Source organism: Rhamphochromis sp. 'chilingali', assembly GCF_963969265.1.
Source record: "Rhamphochromis sp. 'chilingali' genome assembly, chromosome: 10".
Classification (NCBI taxonomy): domain Eukaryota; kingdom Metazoa; phylum Chordata; class Actinopteri; order Cichliformes; family Cichlidae; genus Rhamphochromis; species Rhamphochromis sp. 'chilingali'.
The window spans coordinates 20376542-20402013 of NC_137937.1; the positions used below are offsets into that span (position 1 = coordinate 20376542).

Genomic DNA, 25472 nt, shown 5'->3' on the forward strand with positions numbered 1-25472 from the left:
AAATAAAGCAGATGACTTCTATGTCTGTCCTGTTATCCGCATTACTCCTTACTTTCATTCCTTCTTTCTTAAACAATTTTTAAAATCCCTGAAGAAGACCTTGCTGTAATGAAGATAAGCATATCAGTCTTAGGATTCACTTTGTGCATCACCGCCATATGCCGCGGCGACAATCCTTTTCACCTTTACAGCAGTCTATTGCAGCATCGGTAAGGCCTCGCAGTTCATGGCGCATGTGTGGTTTGTGCTTTTGTTGCCAGGCAAGCTTTGGGACACAAAGGAAACAGTAATTTAATAATGTGGGACTGCCTGATTTTTTTTCTTATGTTTTTGCTCTCAAGCAAAGACAAATGCAGGCTAAGTCACAGTATACACAAATTTTCAAAGTGAAAGCATCTCCTTTGATGGTTGGACACACAAGCTGCGGCATAATGAAAGAACAGACCTATAAAATAACCACTGAAAAATTCCCTCCAGTTAAAACACCAAAAACCATTTACACTTGTTTTTTTCACTATATTTAACTCCATCGCTTATATTATATAACAGTCTAATATCAACTCATCTATAGGAATTGTGTGTTGAGAATTTTCCAGCACTCGAAGTAACTCAGCATACACTTAATCTAAATGTTGAACAACACAGGTACCTTCAACACCTCAATATTGACACTTTTCTTCTCTTTTCTCTCCTCACTGCCAGCCTCTCCACCCACCTAAAACATCAGATAAGTCGTAGACTGATGAGCCAGCTGCCTCCACCAGAGCGTGTGGTAGTGGGAGACTGCACACTGATTTCATACACGCTCGCTCAGATAGAAAAAGAGCTCTGTGGAGCAGAAATGCTTCTCTTATTAGCAAAACTCATTCACCTGCACGCCACATTGAGTCCCTGGCAATTTCACAATAAATCATGAGAGATGCCTGTGGAGGCCGGGCAGCCGGCTGAAACTCTGCCATGGCCATGCCCTCGCCTGTCAGTTTAGACACTCTGAATCATTTCGGGTTCAGCGGCCTCGTTTCATCTTAGATGAACTGAAAGGTCATCTCACACGCCGCCTAACCAGTATGTTCCTGGCTCCTCCTCTTCATCGCCCGGTGCGTCAAGTGATTGCTCGCTACGTTTAGAAGCACCCCACTGCGGTGAAATATTTCACTGGGGATCATGGAAGGAATTATTTCGAAAAGACAATTAGCACTGGCTGAATACAGCAGAAAATGTGCTCCTGGAGTTATCTCTCAGGTCTGAGCCTGACATAATCTTCCCTTGTAGAGCGTCATTCAGTAACGATTTATCATCTCTTTTGCAATGAAAGTTGGAGAAATGATTAGTGGGAGTGTCACCAATATGAGCTTTCTTCTCTGTGCTGGTCTGCTGGACCTCAGGCAGACAATTAATGTTGTACTTTAAGTCATCAGACAGTCTGGGCTGTTGTTTGGTGATGAAAGAATGAGCTGGCCCAAGTCCAGTTCAGTATCCACTCATCAGCCTGAACACCTTAAAGCTTAACTGGCCAGACAATAGCGGAACAATTTGTTCTGCCAGTATCTAAGGTGGTTAGTTTACTTTAAACTTTGCTGAGACTGGCAACTTTTCCTTTTGTGTGGTTACTAAATGAAGGGCAGTTACGACATGATCCTTCTTGGCTGTCACTTGGTTTGTTGAGACACATTTGTGGCAGCAAGCATGCACATGCTGCAAGAGAGTGAGCCATTTTGTTAACAGTTCACACTTCCTGTGTAAGTGTGCGGTTCTAGAGTTGCTGACAGTGACACTCGCAGGACCGAGTCCTGCCCTACTTAACAGGCTACAGAGAGGAGGGAAGGCCAAGTTGTCAGCAGCGCTAGGTGCTCACTGCTTAGATAAACCTGGAGGATTAGTGGCCCAGTTAAAGTTGGGGCAAAGAGGATTAGCCTCTTCTCTGAGGTGGCGAGAGATTCCCTGTGTCCTTCAGCGCTGCTGGCCTCAGTGAGCGAGGAGAGAGAGGAGAAGGACAAGAGGTGTCCAGTCAGGCTTTGGTTATCATTAGTGAGAATTGCCGTTCCAGCTCCTCTTTAAATAGGGAAAGGTGAGGTGTAACGATGAAATGTGAAAGGCAATGAACCAGTCCATAAATTGTTGCCAGCTTGTGCTTTCATTAGGAAGGCAAAAGCCCATAATCACTGGCCAGGTGTTTCCAAGGGCATCAATAAGACCTGAGGTCCAGTGGGAAAATATATTTCATTGGCGAACCGCATTCTGTTCACTTTACCATATGTTTTTATAACAGTTAGCCCTCACAATTGATTATTTACAGCTATAATTAAAATATACTATATATAGATGCCCTAGAGTCACAACGGTAGACATGGCTAACACTCTGTCAACTGGAATCTCAACTTGCAACAGCGGTAGAGGAATTTAGAGCTCTGCAGCCATCAGCAGGCCAGAGAAGGAACTGCAAGTGATGCAGATGAGGATTGCAGAGGTCAGGAATACTGCATGAGTTTATGAAAATTAAGGTTCATTTTGACTTTTGTATACATTTTATGTAATTTTAAAACACTGTAGATAATGCAGATCTTAGATTGTAGAATTGTATTTTTTTCATGGAAAGAAAGGGAATATTCTTTATAACTATTATGATAATAGCCTAACTACATATGCTCACTGGCCACTTTGTTAGGCACATATGTTCAATTGCTTATTAATGCAAATCAGTCAGTCACCTCCCGGCACCTCACTGCATTTAGACATGCAGACATGGTCAGGATGACCCACTGAAGTTCAAACTGAGCATCTGAATGGGGAAGAAAGGTGCTTTAAGTGACTTTGAACATTGCATGGTTGTTGGTACCAGACGGGCTGGTCTGAGTATTTCAGAAACTGCTGATTCACCGGGATTAACCCACACAACCGTCTCTGGAGTTTAGAGAGAATGGAAAGAGAAAAAAGAAAATATCCACTGAGTGGCAGTTCTTTGGGTGAAAATGCCTTTTTGAAGTCAGAGATCAGAGGAGGCCAAACTGCTTCCTGCTGATAGCAAGGCAACACTATCTCAAATAACCACTCATTACAACCAAGCTATGCAGAATACCATCTCTGAATGTGCAACACGTCAAACCTTGACGCAGATGGGCTACAGCAGCAAAAGACCGCATTCTGTGCCACTCCTGTCAGCTTAAGAACAGGAAACCAAGGCTACAATTTGCACAGGCTCACCAAATTTGGACAAAAGAAGATTGCAAAAACAGATGAGTCTGAATTTATGCAGCAACCTTTGAATAGTAGGATAAGAGTTTACCATAAACAGCATGAACACGTGGCTCCATCCTGCCTTGTATCAATGGTTCATGCTGATGCTGGTGATGTAATGGGGTGGGGATATATTCTTGGCATGCTTTGAACTCCTTATCATTGTTCAAACCTCACAATTTACCTTGGTATTGTTGCTGACCATCTGTATCCCTCTATGACCAAAGTGTACCCATCTTCTAATGGTTGCTTCCGGCGAGATAACGCACCATGTCATGAAGTTCAAATCATTTCAAACTGGTTTCTTGAGGATTAAAATGAGCTCACTATGCTACTGACTGCCTCCACAGTCACCAGATCTCAATCTAATAGAGAACCTTTGGGAGATTTGCATCATGGATGTGCGGCTGGCAAATCTGCAGCAGCTGTGTGATGCTATCATATCAACATGGACCAAAATCTCTGAAGATTACCTTGTTGAAACTGCGCATTAAAAATTAAGGCAGTTCTGAAGACATAAGAGGTCCAATCAGGTACTGGCAAGGTGTAACTAATAAAGTGGCTGGGGACTATTATTAAATGCAAACTAAACAACAGAAGTCATAAACTGATAGCAATTATTGGCACAGAAGAAAAGGAATCCTTTCAGCATTTCCTCAGATGGATTAAACCACATTAGACCGTCGTCTCACTCACTGTGGTCTAATGTCAGGTTTTATTTACCTTTGGGAGTAAAATAGCAACATGGATTTTTAATAATTCAAAACCTAACTGGAGAGTATTTTCTGTAGAAAAAGCACCCAAAAGACAAACAACATATAAAACACAGTCAGTGTTTACTGTTCTGTGCAGCAACGTACAAACAGTATAAAAATGAACAGTCATAGATTGGAAATGTAAACATAATGTGACTTTTAACAGTAATGAATAAGTGAAAATGAAATGTACAGCCCATCAGCTGTTGTGTAATGCAGTAACACAAACAAGCAGTGTTTTTAAAAACAAGCTATATAGGGCAAGGAGCCAATTGCAATGAAAACACTGCAGCAAATAAGGGGAAGTACATAATGGAGGGACTGAGAGTTGATTATGCAAATACCCCAGCTGCAAAAGAACACGGAAGGCTATTGTCTTCCATTTGCATACTTGCTTGACAACTATAACCTGCTCATCATGCCCACCATGTTCAGAATAATGTCTCTGTATACGTGTAATAATGTAAATAGTGTTTCAGTCCAAATGACGGCTGTGTCTGCCTAAGCTGGAATTCCTAGCCTGAGATTGTCAAAGTTTGGAAACTATTTAATTAATATCATATAAAAATGGAAAGAAATAGACTTTCTATAATAGATGTGTCCTCTTTGCAGACACTGCTCCCCTACACTTTAGAAAATGAACATTTAAATCAGCATGTGGAGCGTAATTAAGAACACACGGGGGAGGACTTTGCAAAACACAGTAAGAAAATTAAAAGTGAAAAAGTTCTATTCTATAAGTCTATAAATATTTATTGATATGTTTTCATAAAGAAGTATCTCTTATTGTAAATATAGGTGCAAAGTTTTATTACTATCACAAAAAATGCAATAATATTGTAATTATGCTTCTGCTAGCCTGCTACGATTGTGTTTTCGAAAGTATACGGCACTGTAAATGCTGAAATATTCTCGCTTTCTTATATCCCTGAGTATTCTGACACTGATGTCTGAAAAGTGGAGGTACAGTACATTTTTTTGAGATTTTCCATTCTTATGTGACAAAACAAATTACAGCTCCCTGCTTACAAAACACATTTTTTGTTATCCTTTTTTGGTCTCAGGGTTAGTTTCTAACAGCATTTAATGTCTTTAACTCGGCAATTCTTTATCCAGTGTCTCTGCATGTCGTCTGTCCTGTTACACAGAGTGTGCTGCTTTTATATTCGCGACAGCTTTTCTGAACAAAAGGCACAGGAGACGCGTGCAAATTAGTACACTTATTGGCCAAATCGTTCCCTGCAGAGTGATTTCACTGATGCTGATGGCTTTCTGCTGTCTCCTCATCACAAGGACAGCACTCATCATCTGCGGGAATCAGTGCCTGGGTGACAGCGGCTCCATCTCCACCGCGAGATCATGAGACTGAGAGCCTTTGCTCAACTCCACCGCCCGCGGGACCACTGTGGACCAGCGATCTAAGGCCGATAACAAGGAAGATTAAATGAATGTGTGGTCCAGATGAGTGTACATTGTATCTGTCTTTTTATTTAACCACGAGAATGCAACGAGAATCTCTCACCTCTCCTCAAAGCTCTAACGCCCTGCTGCAACCCGTTGGCTTGGATGGTATCACTCTTTCCCGGATCCTCGTTAATTATCGCCAGGTTCTGATTCCAGTGACACCAGTTAACCTCGTCCACCCTGATTACATAAAAGGACCCCATTAGCAATGAGATTTCTTAGTTGTAGCGCCGGCGCTGTTGAGTGGCACAGATTACGAATCAGACAGATCACCTGAAACACCAGCGCCGATCAGGTGTGCCATCATAGTTCTTCCCCACCGTCACCATCTCTCCAACTCGAAAAGACTTGCGAAGACAGACCGGGAACGAGCGCTCGATGTCCAAGATAGTCGTTGCCCACTGGGAGTACAAATTATGAAAAATATTTGAAGTAAACAGAAACTATCATAACAAAGCAGATTTTGAAATTCAGCAGTAAAGCTGTAACCACAAGGGCAGCTTAATTACTGGTGGTTGTAAATTAGGGAAATATAACACAACATTTTGTCAGTGCTCGTTTACAGTTAAATACTCACAGATTTGGAGCACTTTGCCACCAAAAATAACAACATGAACTGATCTCATAAGTTTTAAAGTAAAGGTAAAATTATAGCCTAAAAAAAGTACATTTGGGATCCCAGAAATGGGTCTTCTATCACTGTTAATTGTTCTTAAATGCTGGATTTACTTGTAGTAGATGCTGTCTGTTATTATTATCAATATTATTATTATTTGCTGCTTTTTGAGTTATATTTGTATTGACATATTGTGTCTAACCAGGGACAAGGTCTGCAAACTAGCGAACTCCTGCATCAGCTGCATTTTTGTTTAAAGCAATGTTAATATCTATTGTCCCTGTTTTATGTATAAATAAATATCAAGAAGTTCTTGATAGTTTGCCATAAAAAATTTGTACATGTTATTATCATTATGTCTAGAGAATAAATCTTTGGCAACTATATGCTTCACAAACTGAAGATTTCCACAGGATGAACTGCAGCCTGATCTCACTGACACGTTTGAGGGATGCTGCAGCCCTCTTAATCACAACATAGTCATATTCTGAACTCTGTCATCTATTTGACTCCACCAGTGTATGCCCATGCTACCGTGTCGTTTTATCCGTTTGTGCTGTTGGCATACTGATATGTTTAATCACAACGAGGAAAGTAACCAAATACGGGTGGCAGGTGTTCATACACTAAACATGGGTCATTTTAGGCCGTTGTTAGGTGGTTGTTATGCATGTATAATTCAACTTCTCTGGATATGAATGAGACGTTACTGTGTGAATTTAATACGATTCAGTGCTTTCATCAAGTGTTGTAGGTACATTAAAGCCAAAAAAACAGGTGTGAGCTTGTTGCTAGGTGGTTGCCAAGTAAAGTGATGGTGTAATAATATACACCATTTTCTGGATTTAAATATGACATTAGTTTGGTGAAATGAAAAATGATACAATGGTCATATAAGGTGCCTAAATGCTAAAACAGGTTATTTTATCATCATCATCATCTTTATTTATAAAGCACTTTAAAAACAACCACAGCTGACACAAAGTGCTGTACTAAATTACTAAATAATACAATTACATTAGATAAAAATAAAAGCCAAATTAAAGAAGAAAAAAGGTAAAATAATTAACTAGTTAGTTAATAAACGGTTTAATTTAAAAAAAAAACAAAAAAAAAAAAAACAACTAAGTCTCACTACGGTCAAAAGCCAAAGAATAAAAATGGGTTTTAAGACATGTTTTAAAAGTGGACAGTGAAGGGGCCGCTCTAATGTGCAAGGGCAAGTTTTTCCATAATTTAGGAGCAACAATAGAAAAGGCTCTGAGCTTCCTCCTGGATCTCAGTACTTTGTTACGTGTTCTCTTTTACAAGTTCCTGTTATGAGTTGTGCTGCGGGATTTTGAACCAGCTGCAGACGTGAGAGCAACGACTGACTGACCCCCACATAAAGTGAGCTACAGTAGTCCAAACAGAAAGAAATAAAAAAAAAACGGGGGAAATGAAAGCATTTTAGTCTGTTGCTAGGCAGATACTGGGCAACATGATGCTGTGCTAATAGCTGAGTTAGATAAGAACCTTCAGGGGCCTAAGATGCACCTGTGCTCAAGTCTGGTTGATCATGTAGGAGGAGCGGGCAGACAAAATAAAAAGAAGAAAGACACAGACAGAGGTGCTTTGTATTACAGTAAGTTATGGTTCTATAATTTTAAATAATCATCATGCTCTTTAAAATAAAACTTGTCAGTAGACACTGAGACCACAAATGTGTTAGGAAAGTCAAAAATCCAGAGTGCAGGAAGTTTATTTTCTCATTGGCTTCTATGTAATCAAACTCGTTTATGCTAGCAGAAGCGTCGCCCCCTGCTGGCAGTTATAAGGCTTTCATTTCTTTTCCATTTAAATTATATGTTTAAATGAGCCTCGTTTTTCGTCGGCTTCCACAAACAACTGACTCACCTGAAGCTTCCAGATTTTTTTGCTCTCCTTGGAGACCTGACCCACTGTCTCTCCCATCAAAGCGATCAACATGTTGAGTAGCAGCACGAAGGTGAGAATGATGTAAGTAACTAACAGGATGAGAAAGACGACTGGATCCTGTGCACTGTAGATCATGTCCAGGTCTCCCATCCCAATGGTGAGCTTGAAGAGGTCCAGAAGGAAAGTGCTGAAAGTGTTATTGTCCCTGCATGCAGGGTAGGTTGTTTGGTCGGTTGGGCAACTACCGTTACACACTGGGCACACTGTCAGCAGAGATACCAAGGCTGTGGGATGGAAACAAAAGGCAGGTTGGCTAAGAGTCTGTGAGCACTTACATGAACATTAACCTGAGAGGCAAGTTCTACCAGTCTGATTATTATAAATATGATGCTACAGCCAGCAGAATGTGTGATTATCATAAGGATTGAAAGCAGTTACTAAAAGTGTGACGATTGTATAATTTTTTTCAAGGTGCTGTTGTCCCGGTAGCTTACCTGATGCAAAACCGATCATGAAGAGCACATACACCAGCAGAAACCTGAAAAGGTCCTTGATAAGAATCTAAGAAGAAAACAAATGTTAAGACACACACAAGCCTTTGGATGTCTTGCATTTTTTTAATTAGCTGTCCATTTTCACAGTCTAACCTTTTGTATCATGATGCTGTAGGTGCCCGTGAGCTTCAGGCCCCTGGTGAAGTAAAGTGTGTTCATCCAGCCCAGGGCGAGTGCAAACACCATGACAGAGACGTAGGCCTTAATTCCAGACAGGTAGAGAGCAGCTGTGACTATGATCAATACAGAGTAGATGAAGCTAGAGAGGACAGAGAATAACTTTGTCAGTAAACCAGTATCACTGGTGAATTGTGTAATACTGAAGTAGGGATGATGGCAGGAAGATACGACTGCTGGCATTTGGCATTTTAACAGAATGTATACATCACGGCTAATGATCTAAATCAACACAGTTCAGAGAGGATGCTCGACATCCTCTGCTCTGTGTTTGGATCATGGGGTGAATTAAAGATTTAAAATATAAAACATGCCAGCGAGGAGGCTGACAAATTAATTAGATGACTCAATTAAAAGGATGCGAAATTTGCCTCGGGTAAAAGCCAGCAAACGATATAGCGGAGGTGAGGATCAGAGCCTGTGAGTACAGAGGATGGAGACTTACTACAGCAGTTGAAAGGATCCATCAATAAATAAAGACTTCACCCCAGGGCACTTTTTCAGGAAGAGGTCCTTAATCTGCAAAAAGAAAAAAAAAGTGAGAGAAACATTTCCACAGTGACAACAACACTGCTGAACAGGCTGAAAGAGACTGGGAGAAAGCATCAACCAAGCGATGGTCAGAATATAACAAGAGGTCGGAGGGCACACACTAACATTTGTGAGGAAGAAGAAGATTCCTGATGCCAGTGTAACAATCTCCCCGGCCATCCGCCAGTAGTCAGACGATGTGGTACGTGGGTATGGAGGCTGGAAGGAAGAACATCTGAACATCTTAGCAAAACACACAAGAAAAGCATCATATGCAGAATGTTTATAAGGAAAAAAGTGACTATGACCAAAAATTAAAGGATTAGTTTATCTTTTTGGAGGCCTATGTGGCTTCACTTCCTCGCTGAGAGTTGGATGAGAAGATTGCTATCAATCTTATATCTATCAGAATAAACCCCAAGCCTGCAGCTTTTATCTTAGTTTAGTATTAGCATGTAATCCCCCGTAAGATTTCAATTTGTCACATTTTACTCTGGAGTTTCACATTTCAAAGTTTGGATAGAGGTATGCTCACTGTTTCCCTCCTGCTTATGCTAAACAAAGATAACTGTCAGCTGCCTGTAGCTTAATATTTATTGTAAAGATATGAGAATGCCATCAATCTCCTTATCTGCCTCTTGGCAGGGAAGCAGATCCCCCGCACCCCCAAAAAAGTAAATATTCTTATAATGTAGAGCACTGAACTCCTGTTAGTGTAGAACTGAGCAAATATGGGACATAAAATTGCTGCTATAGCAGAGGATGCATTGTATTTTATACATGAGACAGAACATAAAATTAAATCCCTGCAATGATAAATGAAAATATTCAAGTGGTGTCTTGAAAAGTCATTTTCAGTCATTTCACACCTACCTTTCCATCTGTTGGTTGGTAATAAGCCACCAGGGTGAATATGATCATGGTGATGAGGTAGGAGAACACACTGATGTAAAAAGTGACAGCAGCAAACCTTTTCCATTTGGCCCTCAACAGCTCATTGATGGGCTCCACTGCCAGCATCTCATGGCGGTTCTGACAACAGAGGACCAAAAACATGATGCTAATAGATGTGATGAAAACATAAAAACATAAATAAATCCTGATATTTGTATATGTATACAATGTGCCAGGTTTCCCGTGTATTTTTTATGCTTAGTTTAGATGTTTTAATAATCAAACGGTGGGCTCAAAAACCTTAATTTCAAGTTTTGAAAGAAAAAAACTAAGAAAATACTGTCTTTGTTTACCTCATTGTGACTGGTGTAGACAAGGATTTCCAGCACAGATGGCTCCTCGCCACATGTATCCAGTGAAGAGAGATCATAGAGGGAGGAGTACACTGGACCATAGGCCCAGTCCTTAAACTTACGGGACAGATGACGAACTTCCTCGTCTTTGATCTCACGTCGGATAATGTGTTGAAAAATCTGGAGGAACATGAACAAGGTGGCCTAAGCATCTTTGATCTGGACTTTCTATAATAAGTGAAAATGATGCTTAAAACATTTTATCTACCCCTATCTTGCCCAATCTGGCAGCCATCATGAGAGGCGACATGCCATCATTGTTCGGCACTGTCTCCAGGTTGCAGTCTGGGTAAAGCTTGGCAGTCTTGATTAGCAGCAGGTCGTACATCTTTGTGAGGAAACGCGTGTTGTCCTTGGTGTTGTCTGCAATGTGCACCAGCGCGTGCAGCACCGTGTTTCCACGTGAATCCTGGCGTCGCAGGTCAGCTTTCTTGTGTGGATTCTCCGTCAGGTAGTGCACTATGTCAGGCTGGTTCGTGCAGGCAGCCAGAGAGAGAGGCAGCTCACCTGGGCAAACAGACAGAGAGTGTGTGTGTGTTCACTTAATTCTGAAATCACAGGAGATTATTAGGAAAGCTGCATTTCAGATTAAAAATAAGCAAACCAACAGGAGGGTTAATTAGGAACTGTAGCTGGTGTCTGTATGTCCCTGCAAAGCATACAAAACATGGATCAAAGATCTGACTTAAATCCCCCCTATGAAAACAGCACAATTAGCAGTTGTTTGAGGGAGGGGCGCAATGGGGCCAGAGTGCCAAAAGCAGCTGCTGAAAATGAGCCGTTGCCATGGGTGACAGATTACTTTGTCACCCCGCATAGAAACGCTCCTCTTCATGGATTTGCACGGGTGCATGCAGAGTGTTAGCGTGAGTCTAAATCCCATTAGCCATCAGCCCTGCCAGGTTCCTGTACACCTCACTGCAAAGCTCCGCAGCAAATTACTCACACTGTGCCCGGACACGCTGGGATTTGGGAATGACAGCCATGCTAAGTGCAAATAGAAATCATCCCCTGTTTGATGAGTAAGGAGTGTGATGCTCGATTGTGACCATACAAACAATTTTTAAATTTGGTTTGGGTAAAAAATACAATAAAATTTTTAAATAAAATTAAAAATAGAGCCCATAATGTAGCAAATCTACTTGTCTTTTGACGTTTTAGGAGAAAAACAATGTGCATCATTTATATTGTTCGATTGCAATTAAAAATGATAACATGTATATAAAGACATTTTTTTCTGGGTACTTCACACAGCTGATGTCAAACCTGTTATATGCTGTCCCTTAGTAAAATCTGAACATTACCCAGCAGAGGGCAGTGTTGGGTTTACTTTACCGGCTCTGATGTAGTTCCCCTACTGCTGTTAGCAGGTCAATGAGGTGCTTTGCACCAGCAGAGGATGTTTACATTTCTCAAATGCAGGACACAGACACCTTTCACTGGATGCAGTCCTTGAACAGCTGACATAAGGTTCGTCTTTTCATGTGTTTTCAGAGCGTGACTAATGAAAGCTCCTCAATATGTCAAAAAAATCTGGGTAGAGGTAAAGGTGGAGCTCACCGCTGGACCACAGCAGTACCCTGAGTGTATTGGCTCTGCCAAAATGTCACTTCATTTCTCCATGGAAACAGCTGTTTATTTGCCAGAAAAATACTCCATGCGTTAACTACTTGATCTTGGCAGCTCCTGCGTTGCGCTGATGTGAATTCTGCATTGTAAAAAAGCTGAATAACCGCTTATGAGCAAAGCAGTGAGAGTGGAAATTGAAAATGTGACCGGTGAAGTCATACAAACCTCAAACAAACCTCCCAATTATATAAAGATTATATGCATTTCCAGGACTCTGTATGTGTGGCTGACTGGGACTGGGAATAGGTGCGCTAAAAGTAGAAAAACAGAAGCACATAAGTTTTTATGTGCTTACAAAGGTCTTTACCAAAGTAGAAGTAACCACCCTCGTCTTTGGGCTGGAAGAAGCGTCCCCTCGCCTGGGCATGAACGTCAGCTCCCTTTTCCACCAGCAGCTTCACATACTGCTTACAGCGTCGTTCGATGGCAATGTGGAGCGCTGTCTGGCCTGAGAACGCCACCGAACCCAGCAGAAGAAATATTACGTTATGTCATACCACTGCTTTGTGTTAATTAAATCAATGTGGAGTAAGGGTTGGGTTTGTGGACAGGTTTTCAGGAGCTCAAAGTTTTAGTAACTGTCTTCTACAATATTTCCCAAAAGTGCAAAAAGGAGTAAAAGCTCAGAGGTTACACTGAGTGACCTAACAACTCATTTTTTGTCACAAGGTGCTACTGTCTCACAGCTAACAGTGTAAGGAGTGAAAGCCAAACAAATGGTGTCTGGACTGTAAACAGTTGTTGTTTACTTCACCATTTCCAAGACATTGCAAACATATTAACTATAAACACATTTTCCCCTGCCAGCTGTAACTCAGGGCAAGAAGAAGGGACAGCAGCCCTATATACTAACCGCAAAATTCACATTAATTTAAAGCACAAATGCATTTTCTGCAACTGCATGTGGTCGTTTTGGGATTATTTTCATACCTCTGTAGTAGACGTCCCTGAAGGGCGTATTTATGAACTCTCTGAGACTCCCATTCTTCTCTGCTATGTCCACCAGCACTGGGATGGTGTTGTTCTGACGGCCATAAAGGTTCATCAAAGCTTTTGGCAGACATGTCTTACCTGTGTATGGCTCTGGTAGAAAGAAAAAAGTTTACCAGAAAGAAAAAGAAAAGACTTTAATCCAGACATATTTTGTTTAGAAAGGGATTTTATTTCTTTATTTAATCTAATCTAAGTGTGATACAAAAGCTTCCAATACCCCTTTAGGCCTCCAGCATCCAAGGCTACCCCAATCCTATCAGATGTGCTGTAGTACACCCCAGAACATGTACACGATAAATTAGCCCAAGTTTTGGGAAATAAATCAGTATTTGGGATTTACAGTAACAGGCTGTTAAAGACAGGGGTCAAACAAGCCCTTTTAAACAAGCTATTATGAGATTCTGAGCCTAAAAATAAAGCACTATTTAAACTCTCTCACAGAGGCCACAGTTTGCTGTGATTTCTCTGTGCTGCCTGACATAAAGCTCCTCAGACACACACAGGAAGCTTTGCACTGGGTCACACAAAGACTCTAACGTCATTCCACCTTTTCCTCTTAATATTGTCAGAGTCAAAACCAGATAGAGACAGGGAGAGGCGAGGAAGTGCAAAAGGTCAAAGGAGCCGGAGGACAAAGCTGAGCGCAGAGCTGACAAAACTTAAAAAACCCCAAAAAACATTAGAAAGAGTAGGAAACAAATATGAATCAACTGCATCTTAAAACGTACCTCTGAATTCCTCATCGGTTAACCTCTTGTTGTTACTTTGCAGGTACTGCAACAGGCCCTCGAGTTCCGCGGGGTCTCCACGTGACACACAGTCGAAGAGAAGCCAGCGGTTGAATACTTTCACGACTTTTGGAGGATCAGAGCTCTGGCTCTCGTCACAGGATGCCTCTGTTTTACTGAGATGACACAGAAACAGGATTTACGTTGCGTTACATGTTCCAACTGAACTGATGATCCAACAAGAGCAGGAACTCCCTGTGAACCAGTGAATTTTTAATATTTCACTGATAGAACATTAAGATTTTTTTTTTACTTACAAACTATATAAGCAATCAAACAGCCTTCACTGCTCCAATAAATAGACCTCTGTGCGTATGGGGCAGGTAGGGCAGCCAGGAACAGACAGCAGCCTTAATATTACCTCAGCGGCTGCAGGGGAAACAACAACATGCTCTCTGTTGGCTTTTAGGGACTGTGCTTCACACACAGTGCGTCTCTATGTGTTCAAACTGCACCACTTCATGTGGCACACCTCTGTCTGCAGAGTGGCCAATGTGGGAGGATTTTGTTTTTAATGACAAAACTTTTCCAAACTAGCCCTTTTGTCCACGGATAAAAATCCAGTATATTTTAACGACAGAAAGGTAAACGCCTAAGGCGAGATGTTTGAATCATTTGAATCATTTTCCATGTTTCCTGGAAGCACACAAATGTTGCAGTTTGAGAACAGCTTAGATCTTTTCTCTCACCCTCTTGGGAGCTTCTTTCTGCGTCTCTTCTGGTTGCTTGAGCTTCCGTAGGTGCCATAGTCAAAGAGTGAGTCCATGGGTGCTTTCTTGGGAGCAGGAACCACATTTGACTCATATATGGTGGATTCCAGGAGGTCCATCGGGTTGGATATGCCCTTCTTGAAAGCACCGTGGAACTTCATCCGTAGGTACTGTCTGCTGTCTGCGGGGTGGCCCGGCTGGGCCGGCTCCAGAATTGACTCCTGACTCGAGTCCTGAGTTGCTGGGGATCCATCCTGGCTCTCGAACAGGTGTGAGAGCTCAGATAAAGGGAAGGCTCCATCACCCTCAGGCTGAGCAGCCTCACTGTCTCCCAAATCCACCGAGAGAGTGTCTCTGGTTGGTTCAGAGCTGATGGTGTTGGCCTTGGGCAAGGCAAGGTGCCGCCTTTTGAAGATAGCAGATCGCCCCTGGAATACAAATGATAAAAATATTGTGAGGAAGCAGCAGGTTCTTTAAATGTCACAAAGGTCTTGTTTAAAACAAAAAGATAAATATTAAATCTGTTTATTTATGTAGAAAAATAACTTTTTCTAATATATTAATAAAGAAAGTCCCAGCTAGAATATTTGATAAGGATCTTTGGTCATTTCATTATTACTATTATTTTATTTCAAGCTCTTGCTTACTATTACAAGAGAGAGAGCTGAGCTGTATTTAATTATAGTGGACCTGACCATTTTCTGAGGTCACATTAGGAAGGAGGATATAAGACACAAGCACAGTCTCCAGTGGTCACCATCGCAAAGCTGCTTGCTGAAGGGTAAAAGCCTTAGAAAGGCGTCAGTGACTCCCATTTATATGCTGTCTGTATGAAATGGTATTAGACATGCAATTTTAAAAAACAAGTTGGTAAAAATCCCAAGATACTGATCAATACATTAAAAAAAAAAACCCAGATTAAATACTTTATATGGCATTTGCTGTGCAGGGTTAAATTAAACTGTAATATGCCAGTTTTATTTAACGCTGCACAGCAGTGCTTTTAACATTAGACAATATGATGAGCAAACTGCACTCAGCAACACATTATTCTGACTAAAGAGAAGATGTATTAAGACTGCAATTACCACAGTGGCACTTGAAATCCACATTTAAAGCGTAAAGTAGATTTAACATCATGCATTTAGGAGTGCTCTGTACCTCATTCATCCCTTTTATCACAATGATGTGCCAAATTCCTCTTCGGGGGGAAACTGGAAATGATGCTGAAGCATGTGGGCGCTGTGCAGAGCAAAGAAAAGTAAGCATCAAGTGAAACAGTGGCACAAGAGTACAGACGAAACATCGGTATGTCCCTAGTGATACAACAAGAGTGTCTGTGTTTAAAGGAGGAATGTATGGAAAACTTTAAAAAAGGAGCAATGCCAACATCAGTACGAGTCTTGACTCCCATTGGTCGGTTGAGCGTGTTTTCTCTAGAAGGCAGAATCACACCACCTTCCTGTTTAACACGGGACATTTAGTAAATGAATGCTCTGAATGTTTTCCTATTACAGATGCGTATATTATAGTATCTCTATGCAAAACACATGCACACACACAGTACAGCTGCAGCATACTCTCACACTTTGTGCAGCATGGACTTTAAAAAAAAAAAAAAACAGGTCTTTATGAATTTGCTCAAGACAGCCAACCAATCTAAGCCAAACTCTGCTGTAAAAGAAGCAATACAAACAAGAAACCTGGGGTCCCACTGAAGCAGGAGAAATGACTCACAGCCCCTTTTGACACACTGGATTATCATGCCTTTACACCTCAGTGGGCATTTGATGGTAAAAAGACAGGCATAACAAAAGGCTGCCCCTGATTATTAGAAGACTGAAACACGAAGAGCAAAGACTGCTTTACTAAGGGTTTAGTGATAGGATGGGATCATAAAACATCAAGTTGATCCAAGGCTCATATCATCCATTAATGGGGTCGAGAAGTAGAAATTCATTTTTAAAAGTTTCTCAGTGTGAGTGACACTGAGGGTCCCCTCAGGGATGTGGGATTTCCTGCTTTGCCAGAGCTAACGTGACATTATCCAGAGCCACAGAGCGTGACGACTGTGCCAAACGAGCGCAGGAAAGAAGAGCAAGCAAAAGAACAAGATTAGAATTATGATTTTGAGTAAGTCGTTAGTTGAAATACATTTTAAGAGTTCGAAAGATAATAGCGTAAAAAATACAAACATCTCTTTTATATTTATTCATAAGTGAGAAAATAAAAGAACACGGGAAAATATTTTTATATTTTTAAAAGCACAAAAACGACGTTAAAAATAAATTATGATGAAAACTAATAAGAAGAATAATGAACATACAAATTCATATCACTTTTTCTATACTAAGGTATTATTATAAAAAAAAAAGTTTGTGCGCAACTCTCATTAATTATTCAGCTAACACAGATACAGTAAAATATATATATTTTTTAATTTCTTTAGCAGAAGAAGCCGTTAAAGAGTATGGCATATTCCTTACCTTCCTCTAACCAGTAAATCCAGTTTTCATTTTCTTAGAAATGTTTACAGCCTGCTCCGTAACTTTATCCCATAGAACGTTTGGACGTGTTTTCTCTGATCTACTGTGCGCTCCTTGAATGCATCTTCTGCTTTAATGCAACTCCAGGCATCCAGATGAAAGTGAATTACCTAAAACAGTTGCCCTAAAGTCTCACAGAACAACGGCCGCTTTCACAAACTTTGGGTGGGACAAAGTGACCACATCCTTGCCTCAAAGCAGGAGCCAACACGGAAGTTTTGAGGTGAAGTACCACGTGTGGCCGCCAGGTGTTGACTCCAATGCCGCTCGAGGCTGACTTCACTGAAGTCTCCGGATTTTTCCTGGAATTACAAAGACACCTGAGCACAATTTACATGCCATTACAAGCCACTATGGTGCACCAGGAATTTTCTCCTCTTCTTGTACCGCCATAAACAACAGTTCCGAGCTGACGTTATCTGTTTCCTTGTTTGTTTGTTTTATGTCTACAGTACCTCTCATTCTGTCATATCAACATTACTGTGCAAAAGTCAGGAGTCATTCTTTATATTTTGGTTACAGTGAGCAAAAATATAAAGAATGGAGCCAGAATTCATGTCATTTTTTAAAAGTAGTTTTGAGCAATAGTTCTCCAGGCTTTCTGAAAGTCTTTTTAAAAAAATTCTTTGGACATTGGATGCTTTTTGAGTCCAGTCCTTGCACCATATCATTTTCACAGGTACAGTATGCTTTTTGTTTGTTAAGCCACTTAACACTGACCTATGACCCTTCCATGCATAAAAAGACACCTAACTCAAGGGATCAACCAGTGTTTTGTTTGACAGCTTAGGAAAGAAACTATTTTAAATTCTATCTTTAGTCTCTTTGTTAATAGCAGCCTGTCACAAAACATATAATTTGTGCTGATTTACTCAGCTGAATCTATTGAAAATGTCAAGATAACACAGTTTGACAGGCACAAAATAGTATTTTTGCATTAACAAGGTGGTCTCAGTGAAAGGGTGGCTGTCAAGAAACCATTCTTATGGAAGGGAAAGAGAGAGAAAAAGGCTAAGGTATGCCAAATCATACAAGAACTGGACTGGGTAGGACTTATGGAGTACTGAATTTCAATGTGAAATTTTTGGTTCAAATCATCGTTGTCAGAATGTACAGAGGAGGTCAGGGGAGAGAGGTGCAACAGTGTCTACACCCATCTGTAAAACACAGAAAAACTTGGTGCGTTTCAGGCCGGGATGTTGTAATCTTGTCAAAACTGATGAATTATGAAAGCAAAAAAGTGCAGTCAGACTTTGATCCACCCTGCAAAACCATCTGGAAAGCATCTGATTGGCAACAGCTTCAATTTTCAGCATGTCAATGATGAAAAATGTAAATTTGATAGAATTGTGCAAAGTCTGCTTTTTGCCTTATATGCTGTATTTCCATGAATATTTGCACACAGTTCAATAAATCACTGCACTTGTTTTCTTTTGCACCACACTATTCTGGAATTTTCATTTTATTTTGAAGGCATCTAATTTTATGCTAAACCAAAGCAGAGATTGAAAGTTAAGTTAATTGTTAACCTGGTTTTCTGTGCCAAAAACACATGAATGCACTGCTGAAACAACATACCTTCACACAGCAGCAGTTTGTCAGATTCTGACACTCTATTCCACTCTTCAAACTCGCACAATGGAGCGGAGAAGAGTTTACTAAATTCCTATGAGGAGGGTGTGGCAAGACCAATAAAAGGAACATGAGGCGCTATACAAAAGAATAAGAATGTCTGAGCAGTTATCAAAACAAAGAGCCACTTCTTTTGATGTTGTGATTTACTGCTTTTAAAGCTGCTTCACTGTGTATAGTTTATCACTGACCCCCACATAATGTAAAAAAGCTTTAGCATTTAAGGTTAGCCCAAGCACTGAGATTGCTGTAAAAATAGAGATGTCTTATTGTAAAAATATTGACAAACAAAACTGTCGTTGGTGGTCACAGAGAAGATTACTATCAAAAAGTATTTCATTACTAGTATAGTACAAAATTTGAGCCACCCTTCATTTCTTTTATATTTTGCTAGAAAAATTGGAAACAAGTGCAGCGATTTAGTATAAACATTAAACGTGGAAACACCGTACATAAGGCAAAAACTGAGGTTATAAAATTCTAATGAGTTTGAAAGTCAGCATTTGGAATGGCCATCTTTTCCTTCAACATGACCTGGAAAGCCAAGCTTCCCTGTATCTTAATCCATGTTAAAAAAAAAAATCCCGGTGAGGAAATCCAAGTAAGTTGATTCTGTTACTGTAACTAGAAATGTCACATTTAGATTCGTCACTCCATGAAACCTGTTGCCACTGATTTTCATTCCAGTTCTTGTGTAATTTTGGCTCTCTGTTTCTCTTCCTTAACAATGCCTATTTGACAGCCACCCTTCCCCTGAGATCACATTATTGGTGCAAAAATACTATTTCATGCCTATCAAACTGTGTTAGCGTTGGCATTTTTCAGCAATTCAGCTAAAGAAATAGGGAGAAATTATATGTTTTGTGACAGGCTGGTAGTAGACAAGTTCCTAAAGATAGAATTTAAGATAGTTTCTTTCCCAAGTTGTCTTTTAGGTGGAGCAACAACACTGGCTCATCCCTTGTGTCGGGTGTCTTTTTTATGCATAAATAGGTCATAGGTCAGTGTTAAGTGGTTTAGCAAACAAAAGCACTCCTTTGAAAATGATACGGTGCAAGGACTGGACTGAAAATGAGTGAAAAATCAGCCAATGGTTAAAGAGAAACTTTGAAAGACCTTCTGAAAGCGTGGAGAACTATTGCTCAAGGCCTCCTTTTAAAAAATGACAAGAAAGTCTGGCTTCTTAGAAGCAAAATATAAAGAAATGGGGGTTGAACAATACACATTAATTACACACATTAATTACACACATTAATTACACACATTAATTACACAATGATAGGGAACAAATTAAAGAAGACAAATAATTTCATTGATAATCACACAAATTGTCATTTTTTTAATACATAATATGAAAGAACAATATTCGTTTTCTTGTACAGTACACACACTGCAACATAATGCAAGAAGACACACCACACTCATCAATCATTTGACATTTACTTGAAATTACTCCTTTAGAGATGTCAAAAACTGGAATGAAAAAGCTTTTTAAAATTATGCTTAAAGGGTAAAAAGCACCTTTAGAATGAGAAACATTGATGAAGCACTGCTTTAGAAAGACAGCACAACTTAGCATAGCAGCTAAGTATATGTTAGGCAGACTTTGCCTTTAATAGTGACGGACGTATAAAACAATAAAAACAATCAAACACAGAAAAGCTGACACAGTCGCTTAAATGAGCTGCACCTCCAGCTTAAGGCACAAACAGGTGTGTGCAATAGAGAATGTTCATGTAGAGCAGGAATAGAGAGAGGAGCCCTAAATACTGGAAGTCATGATAGTGATTGCTGGTTGTAGTGCAGGTAATGATTAAGTTTAACTCCAATCACAGACAGTGTTTGGTGGATAAGCTGAAACATATGGATTCTTCTCTCTCTGTAGTCACTTCAGTGTAACTACCATAGAGCCCTGTGTTAGAGAGATATTGCTTAAAGGTAGCATGACACTATGACAGTCCCATTATAATGGCAAAATTAAACCGTTTCCCAGTTTATATTGTTTCCTCCGTGTGATTAGAAACTTTTTAATTCATAATTAATCTTATATTTTGTGATGACTTGTTACAGGCTGATTAAATATGTCAGCATCAGATATCCCACACATTAACGTCTTGGTCCTGTCTGGTTAAGTTAACTTTGTATAGTTCTAACACATTTCTGTGTACTGAGTACTCATAAGAATAGATATAAACACCCAACAATAATTTAAAACCTGAATGCAACACGAATGTTCAAACACAGAGTAAAGAAATGCAATTGTTATGTAAAAACAATATTTACTTTATAGCTATATTTGGATTTCTCGTCCCAGAATCAAATAAGATTGAGGAAAAGATTCACCAGCAAAGCCGGAAGTGAATATTATGCTCTGTCACAGTGAGCTGTCTTTTAAACATGCGGACTGCAGAGCTGCTGAACATAAACGACTTAATGATTACATCACTCCCACTGAGGAAAACGCAGGGAAGTCCTGCATTCACACTGTGTAGTCTAGATCAGCATTCATCTTATTGTACATGTCGTATATAGCATCAACAGTTGCAGAGAAGTTGATGAGAAATTTTCTGATTTTTTCCAAGCAGTCCTCTTCCTTGACATCCCGACCCTTGGAGAGGGCTCTCAGGAAATCGGACTTATACGGAGCAGCAAAAAGAGCCGCCTATAAGAACAAGCACAGATTTTACTCACAAGCCTATGCGTCTAATGAGCTTATGACACATTTATTGTATAAAGAAAATTTTTGTAGCTACTTTGAATGCACCTTGAACAGTTGTTGCACAAACCAGCCATGATATCTTTTAAGTGCTATTTCATAGGCTTTGGTGACATTGACTCGGATAAGGTTTGGATTGTTCTCGTCCTTTTCACCGTCCACCAGGCTCTGAAGGAAAACTTGGATGAATTTTAGACCCCTTTTGGACAAGAAGACATGCACAGTGATTATGGACGAGGACTTTTCTCAGCTTGACGAAGCAAGTGCAGCACAACAGTCTAAAACAGGGATGTCAAACTCATTTTACATCGATGGCCACATTAAGTGGCATTGACAGAAGAGTGAAACTCCACTTTCTGTCAATGTAAGGACTTTTAACTACACAGTCAGTCCCTAAGATATATTAATAAAAGATGAAGAAGTGTTGTTTCAATAGAAAATCTCAGTTTTTATAATGATAAATGTGTAAAATTACAGAAAAAGTTCTGCTAGCACTCTGGGCTCAGAGTGCTAGCAGAACTTTTGCCGTGGTATGAATGGCTGTTGGGGATTCTTTATCAGCAGGAAAAGATGTCAAATTGATAGTTGAAAGTATTTTTAAAACAACATTTTAAAATATAGTTAAAAGTTTAAAATATATGCCCTCCTTCATGTTTTAGAAAATTGTCCACCGGGCCTACTTGGAGTCTTTGCTGGGCTGATTCTGGCCCCTGGGCCTTATGTTTGACACCCCTGGTCTAAAATGTAGAGTTTCTCACACCTTTTTAGCCACATAAGTGCCAAAGTTGCTCCAACTTTGGGCCATTCTCCTCCATGCATGTCCTTCTCTGCCTCCAAAATCTGCTGGAGAGTCTTGAACCGTCCGGGGTTGCTATCATAAACAGACTTGATTTTCTGTTAAATAAAACAGTTATTGTATCATTGTATCATCCATTAGCAATGTAGAAGTCAAGGGGCATACTTACTGTGATGTTACCCGATATGTCAGCCTTGATCGGTGCGAAAATAGTAGAGCCGAGGCAGTCTGAGGAGGAATATTTACACAGGCTGTGACTCGCAATTAAAGAAGTCAAAACTTATTTCCCCACACATGTGAACAAAAACTACGGAGCTCATATGAGATGATGAACATTCTCTTTGGAGGTAATCAACATCTCCTACTAATTAACACAAAAGCTCAATTTGAATCTGTATTAAACTTGACTTAAACTCCAGTTTGAATGCACAGGATCATCTGTGGGGACTTACGAACAATCTCACAACCCCTTTAGAAGTTAGATTTTTTTAATTATAGCTGTCCTTCAAGATTACAATGGAATCCCAAGAGCTTAATCCCATGTTTGCTATTTGACCTGTCCGTACTTGTAGACTGTTGAACAGTAATGTCTTTAAAAATCTAAGTGGTTTACACATTCGTCCCTGATTTGTTTCTGAAAGCAGACACAAATCCCTTTGGAGTTGCATCAGGCATCTGGTTTTTAAAAGAACTGAAAACTACCAAATCAAATAAATAGAGCTGTGTGCTGTGGCGACCCCTCATGAATAATGATATAGCTTTAGTAAAATGATGGAAAAAGCATGTGCAAACTGCCAGTGGTTTTTTTGCACCCTCTGGTTAAAAGTTTTAAGCCTGTGTAACCTCTGACCGCACCCTGCATCAGTGCTGCACGGCAGGTATGTTGTAGGGTGACAGGTGAGCATTGACTCTACAACTATGATTATAAATAAATAAAGTGCAGGATTGTTTAGTGAACATTTGTTAAGAAAGTGTTTTTCCTTTGTTTTCCCACCAGTGACAGGTCAAAATGTCTGCGGTGACAAAAATCTGCTGTTGGACAGCGAGTATCAGACACATAACACTGTTTTCATTTGGTATCTGTTAATTAGGCGATGCTGAGTGAATAGTAATAATGAACAACAAGACATCTCGAGTGCGGACCTCCCATGGTTCATGGCTGACCTGCTAACACAACAGACAGCCTTTAGCTCTTGAGCTGTTACTGGAAACTACCCATGACTAAGCCTTTTCTATTGTGCAATGCAGTGTAATGCATCGCCACAACACTAATGGCATCATTTAATGTTTCAGATCCCTTTAATTTCCATACACTCCACGGGGAAAAGGTTTTTGTACTAAATATTGGACTTCTGAAACTAATTATTTATCTACTAATTATTTATTACTAATAACAAGCATAAAGTAAAACTTACTAATTGAAATGACTCAGAATGATTTGAGGCAAAGCCATGATGACATTTTACTACTAACTTTTACTACTACAGGTTAAATAACAAGTCTCTATTTAGATATAAATAAAAATAAAATACACTGGTGTGTTGAAACAAGACTAACAGGAGAGTGAACGTGCCAGTGGAGTGAAGTCTATTAGGACACTAATTAGGGAAGAGAGTTTCAGACACCTGTGTGAATGTACTATGAGTGTGCGGGATGGTAATGGCCTGTAGGAAAGTTGGCTCAAAAATTTCTGGGTCAGGAAGAATAATGGTGACAAGGAGGAAAGAGCCTAATATCGACATCAGACTTGGTTCATCTCAAGGGTTTCACGTGGCAAATTCAATGGAGGGACTTTGGCATATTAATAGAGAATGAAGCCGCACAAAGATGCCCTGGCGCACTGCGGCACCGGTGAATGGGCATGGGGAACTCAACACCGTACTAATCAATTTTCACAACTTAAAATCCAGGCCAGTGGAGTAAATTATGCATGCTAAAGGATTGTGGACAGGTTGGTGGAGAGAAACACGATCCAGAAAAGATTATCATTAGGAAGAGCAACATCGTTTTGTTAAACGAGATGGAAGTGTTGTGACAGATTTATCCTCACCACAAGTTCAGTGTTTAATAATCAGACAAATTCCAAATGAAGATTCACAGCAGTGGAAAAAAACACGTCCATTGCATGGGTGGTAATTTTAACGTAAACTGCACATTTTGTGCCTACTGGACCAGTTTAACAGTCCTGGAAGTATAAAGCACGATCGGTCCGTGGCATTAATCTGGAAGCCTTTGAGAGGTTAATCATAAAGCACCACAACTATACATTTTCCCTGCTGTCATCTATTTTTAAAATTCACAACTTCATTTGCAGTCCCATTAATGTAGTCTCCCCTGTGTTACACTGTGGAAACTTCACTTACCAAAGAATGGTGGAAGGTATGACACAGCTTCCAGAAACGGTCTTGTTTCCACTTGTCTGTCAGCTGGCAGCTGTCTGAATTGGTGCTCCATTAGCAGAGCCATCTCTTTAGTCCGGATACACTCCTAACTGTTGAAATGATAGCAACAGGCTGTCAGTCCTCCACTGCAGCTTCACAGTGATAGGAGGAGGAGAACACAGAGAGAGAGAGAGAGAGAGAGAGAGAGAGAGAGAGAGAGAGAGAGAGAGAGAGAAAGAGAGAGCGACATCTCTCTCTCTATTCACACACACACACACACACACACACACACACACAGATAAATCTCTCTCTCACACACACACATAGAGAAACCTCTCTCTTTCTCTCTTTCTCACCCTTACACACACACACACACACACACACACACACACACACACACACACACACACACACACACACACACACACACACACACACACACACACACATCTCTCTTTCTCTCTCTTACACACACATGGAAGTCACCTACACTGAACTCCTGGCTGCAGAGGAGCTCATGTGATCGACATGTTAGTGATAGGTCCGGGCCATCGCCACCTGCCGGGGTAAGAGGGCGGATAAACGGTACCAGACAGAAGAAACAAGTCCAGAGTAAACAGCACCTGATGTGCTCCATCAGCTGACACTGGTCTTCCTCTGCGTTTAATCGCATGTGCTGCTTTGCTGCCAACTAATGGAGTCTGGTGGAATATCGCTCTTTGGTTC

The 25472-nt window shown here is 40.3% G+C and overlaps 2 protein-coding genes across 4 annotated transcripts; both read right to left on the bottom strand.

Annotated features, from left to right (window-relative positions):
- Positions 1-3921: 3921 nt before the first annotated feature.
- Positions 3922-17425, bottom strand: trpv4 (transient receptor potential cation channel, subfamily V, member 4). The gene is made up of 17 exons (XM_080894882.1): positions 17162-17425; positions 15837-15917; positions 14655-15103; positions 13906-14081; positions 13115-13267; positions 12492-12632; positions 10764-11062; positions 10496-10675; positions 10122-10280; positions 9375-9467; positions 9163-9236; positions 8634-8799; positions 8481-8547; positions 7966-8270; positions 5727-5854; positions 5512-5633; positions 3922-5407 (listed from the first exon to the last, which is right to left on the bottom strand). The coding sequence occupies exons 2-17, from the start codon at positions 15843-15845 to the stop codon at positions 5307-5309; spliced, it is 2622 nt and encodes an 873-aa protein (XP_080751008.1). The 5' UTR covers positions 15846-15917; positions 17162-17425; the 3' UTR covers positions 3922-5306.
- A 2662-nt stretch (positions 17426-20087) lies between these two features.
- On the bottom strand, positions 20088-25376 carry gltpa (glycolipid transfer protein a). 3 transcript variants are annotated; one of them, XM_080895088.1, is made up of 6 exons: positions 25237-25376; positions 24729-24856; positions 22535-22593; positions 22330-22463; positions 21618-21768; positions 20092-21515 (listed from the first exon to the last, which is right to left on the bottom strand). In XM_080895088.1, exons 2-6 carry the CDS (start codon positions 24829-24831, stop codon positions 21333-21335), a joined length of 630 nt encoding a protein of 209 aa, XP_080751214.1. In that variant the 5' UTR covers positions 24832-24856; positions 25237-25376; the 3' UTR covers positions 20092-21332. The 3 variants fall into 3 exon arrangements, with proteins under 3 accessions (XP_080751215.1, XP_080751214.1, XP_080751213.1); XM_080895089.1 differs by lacking the exon at positions 25237-25376 and having other exon boundaries at positions 20088-21515; positions 22330-22454; positions 24729-24914; XM_080895087.1 differs by lacking the exon at positions 25237-25376 and having other exon boundaries at positions 24729-24914.
- Positions 25377-25472: the final 96 nt, after the last annotated feature.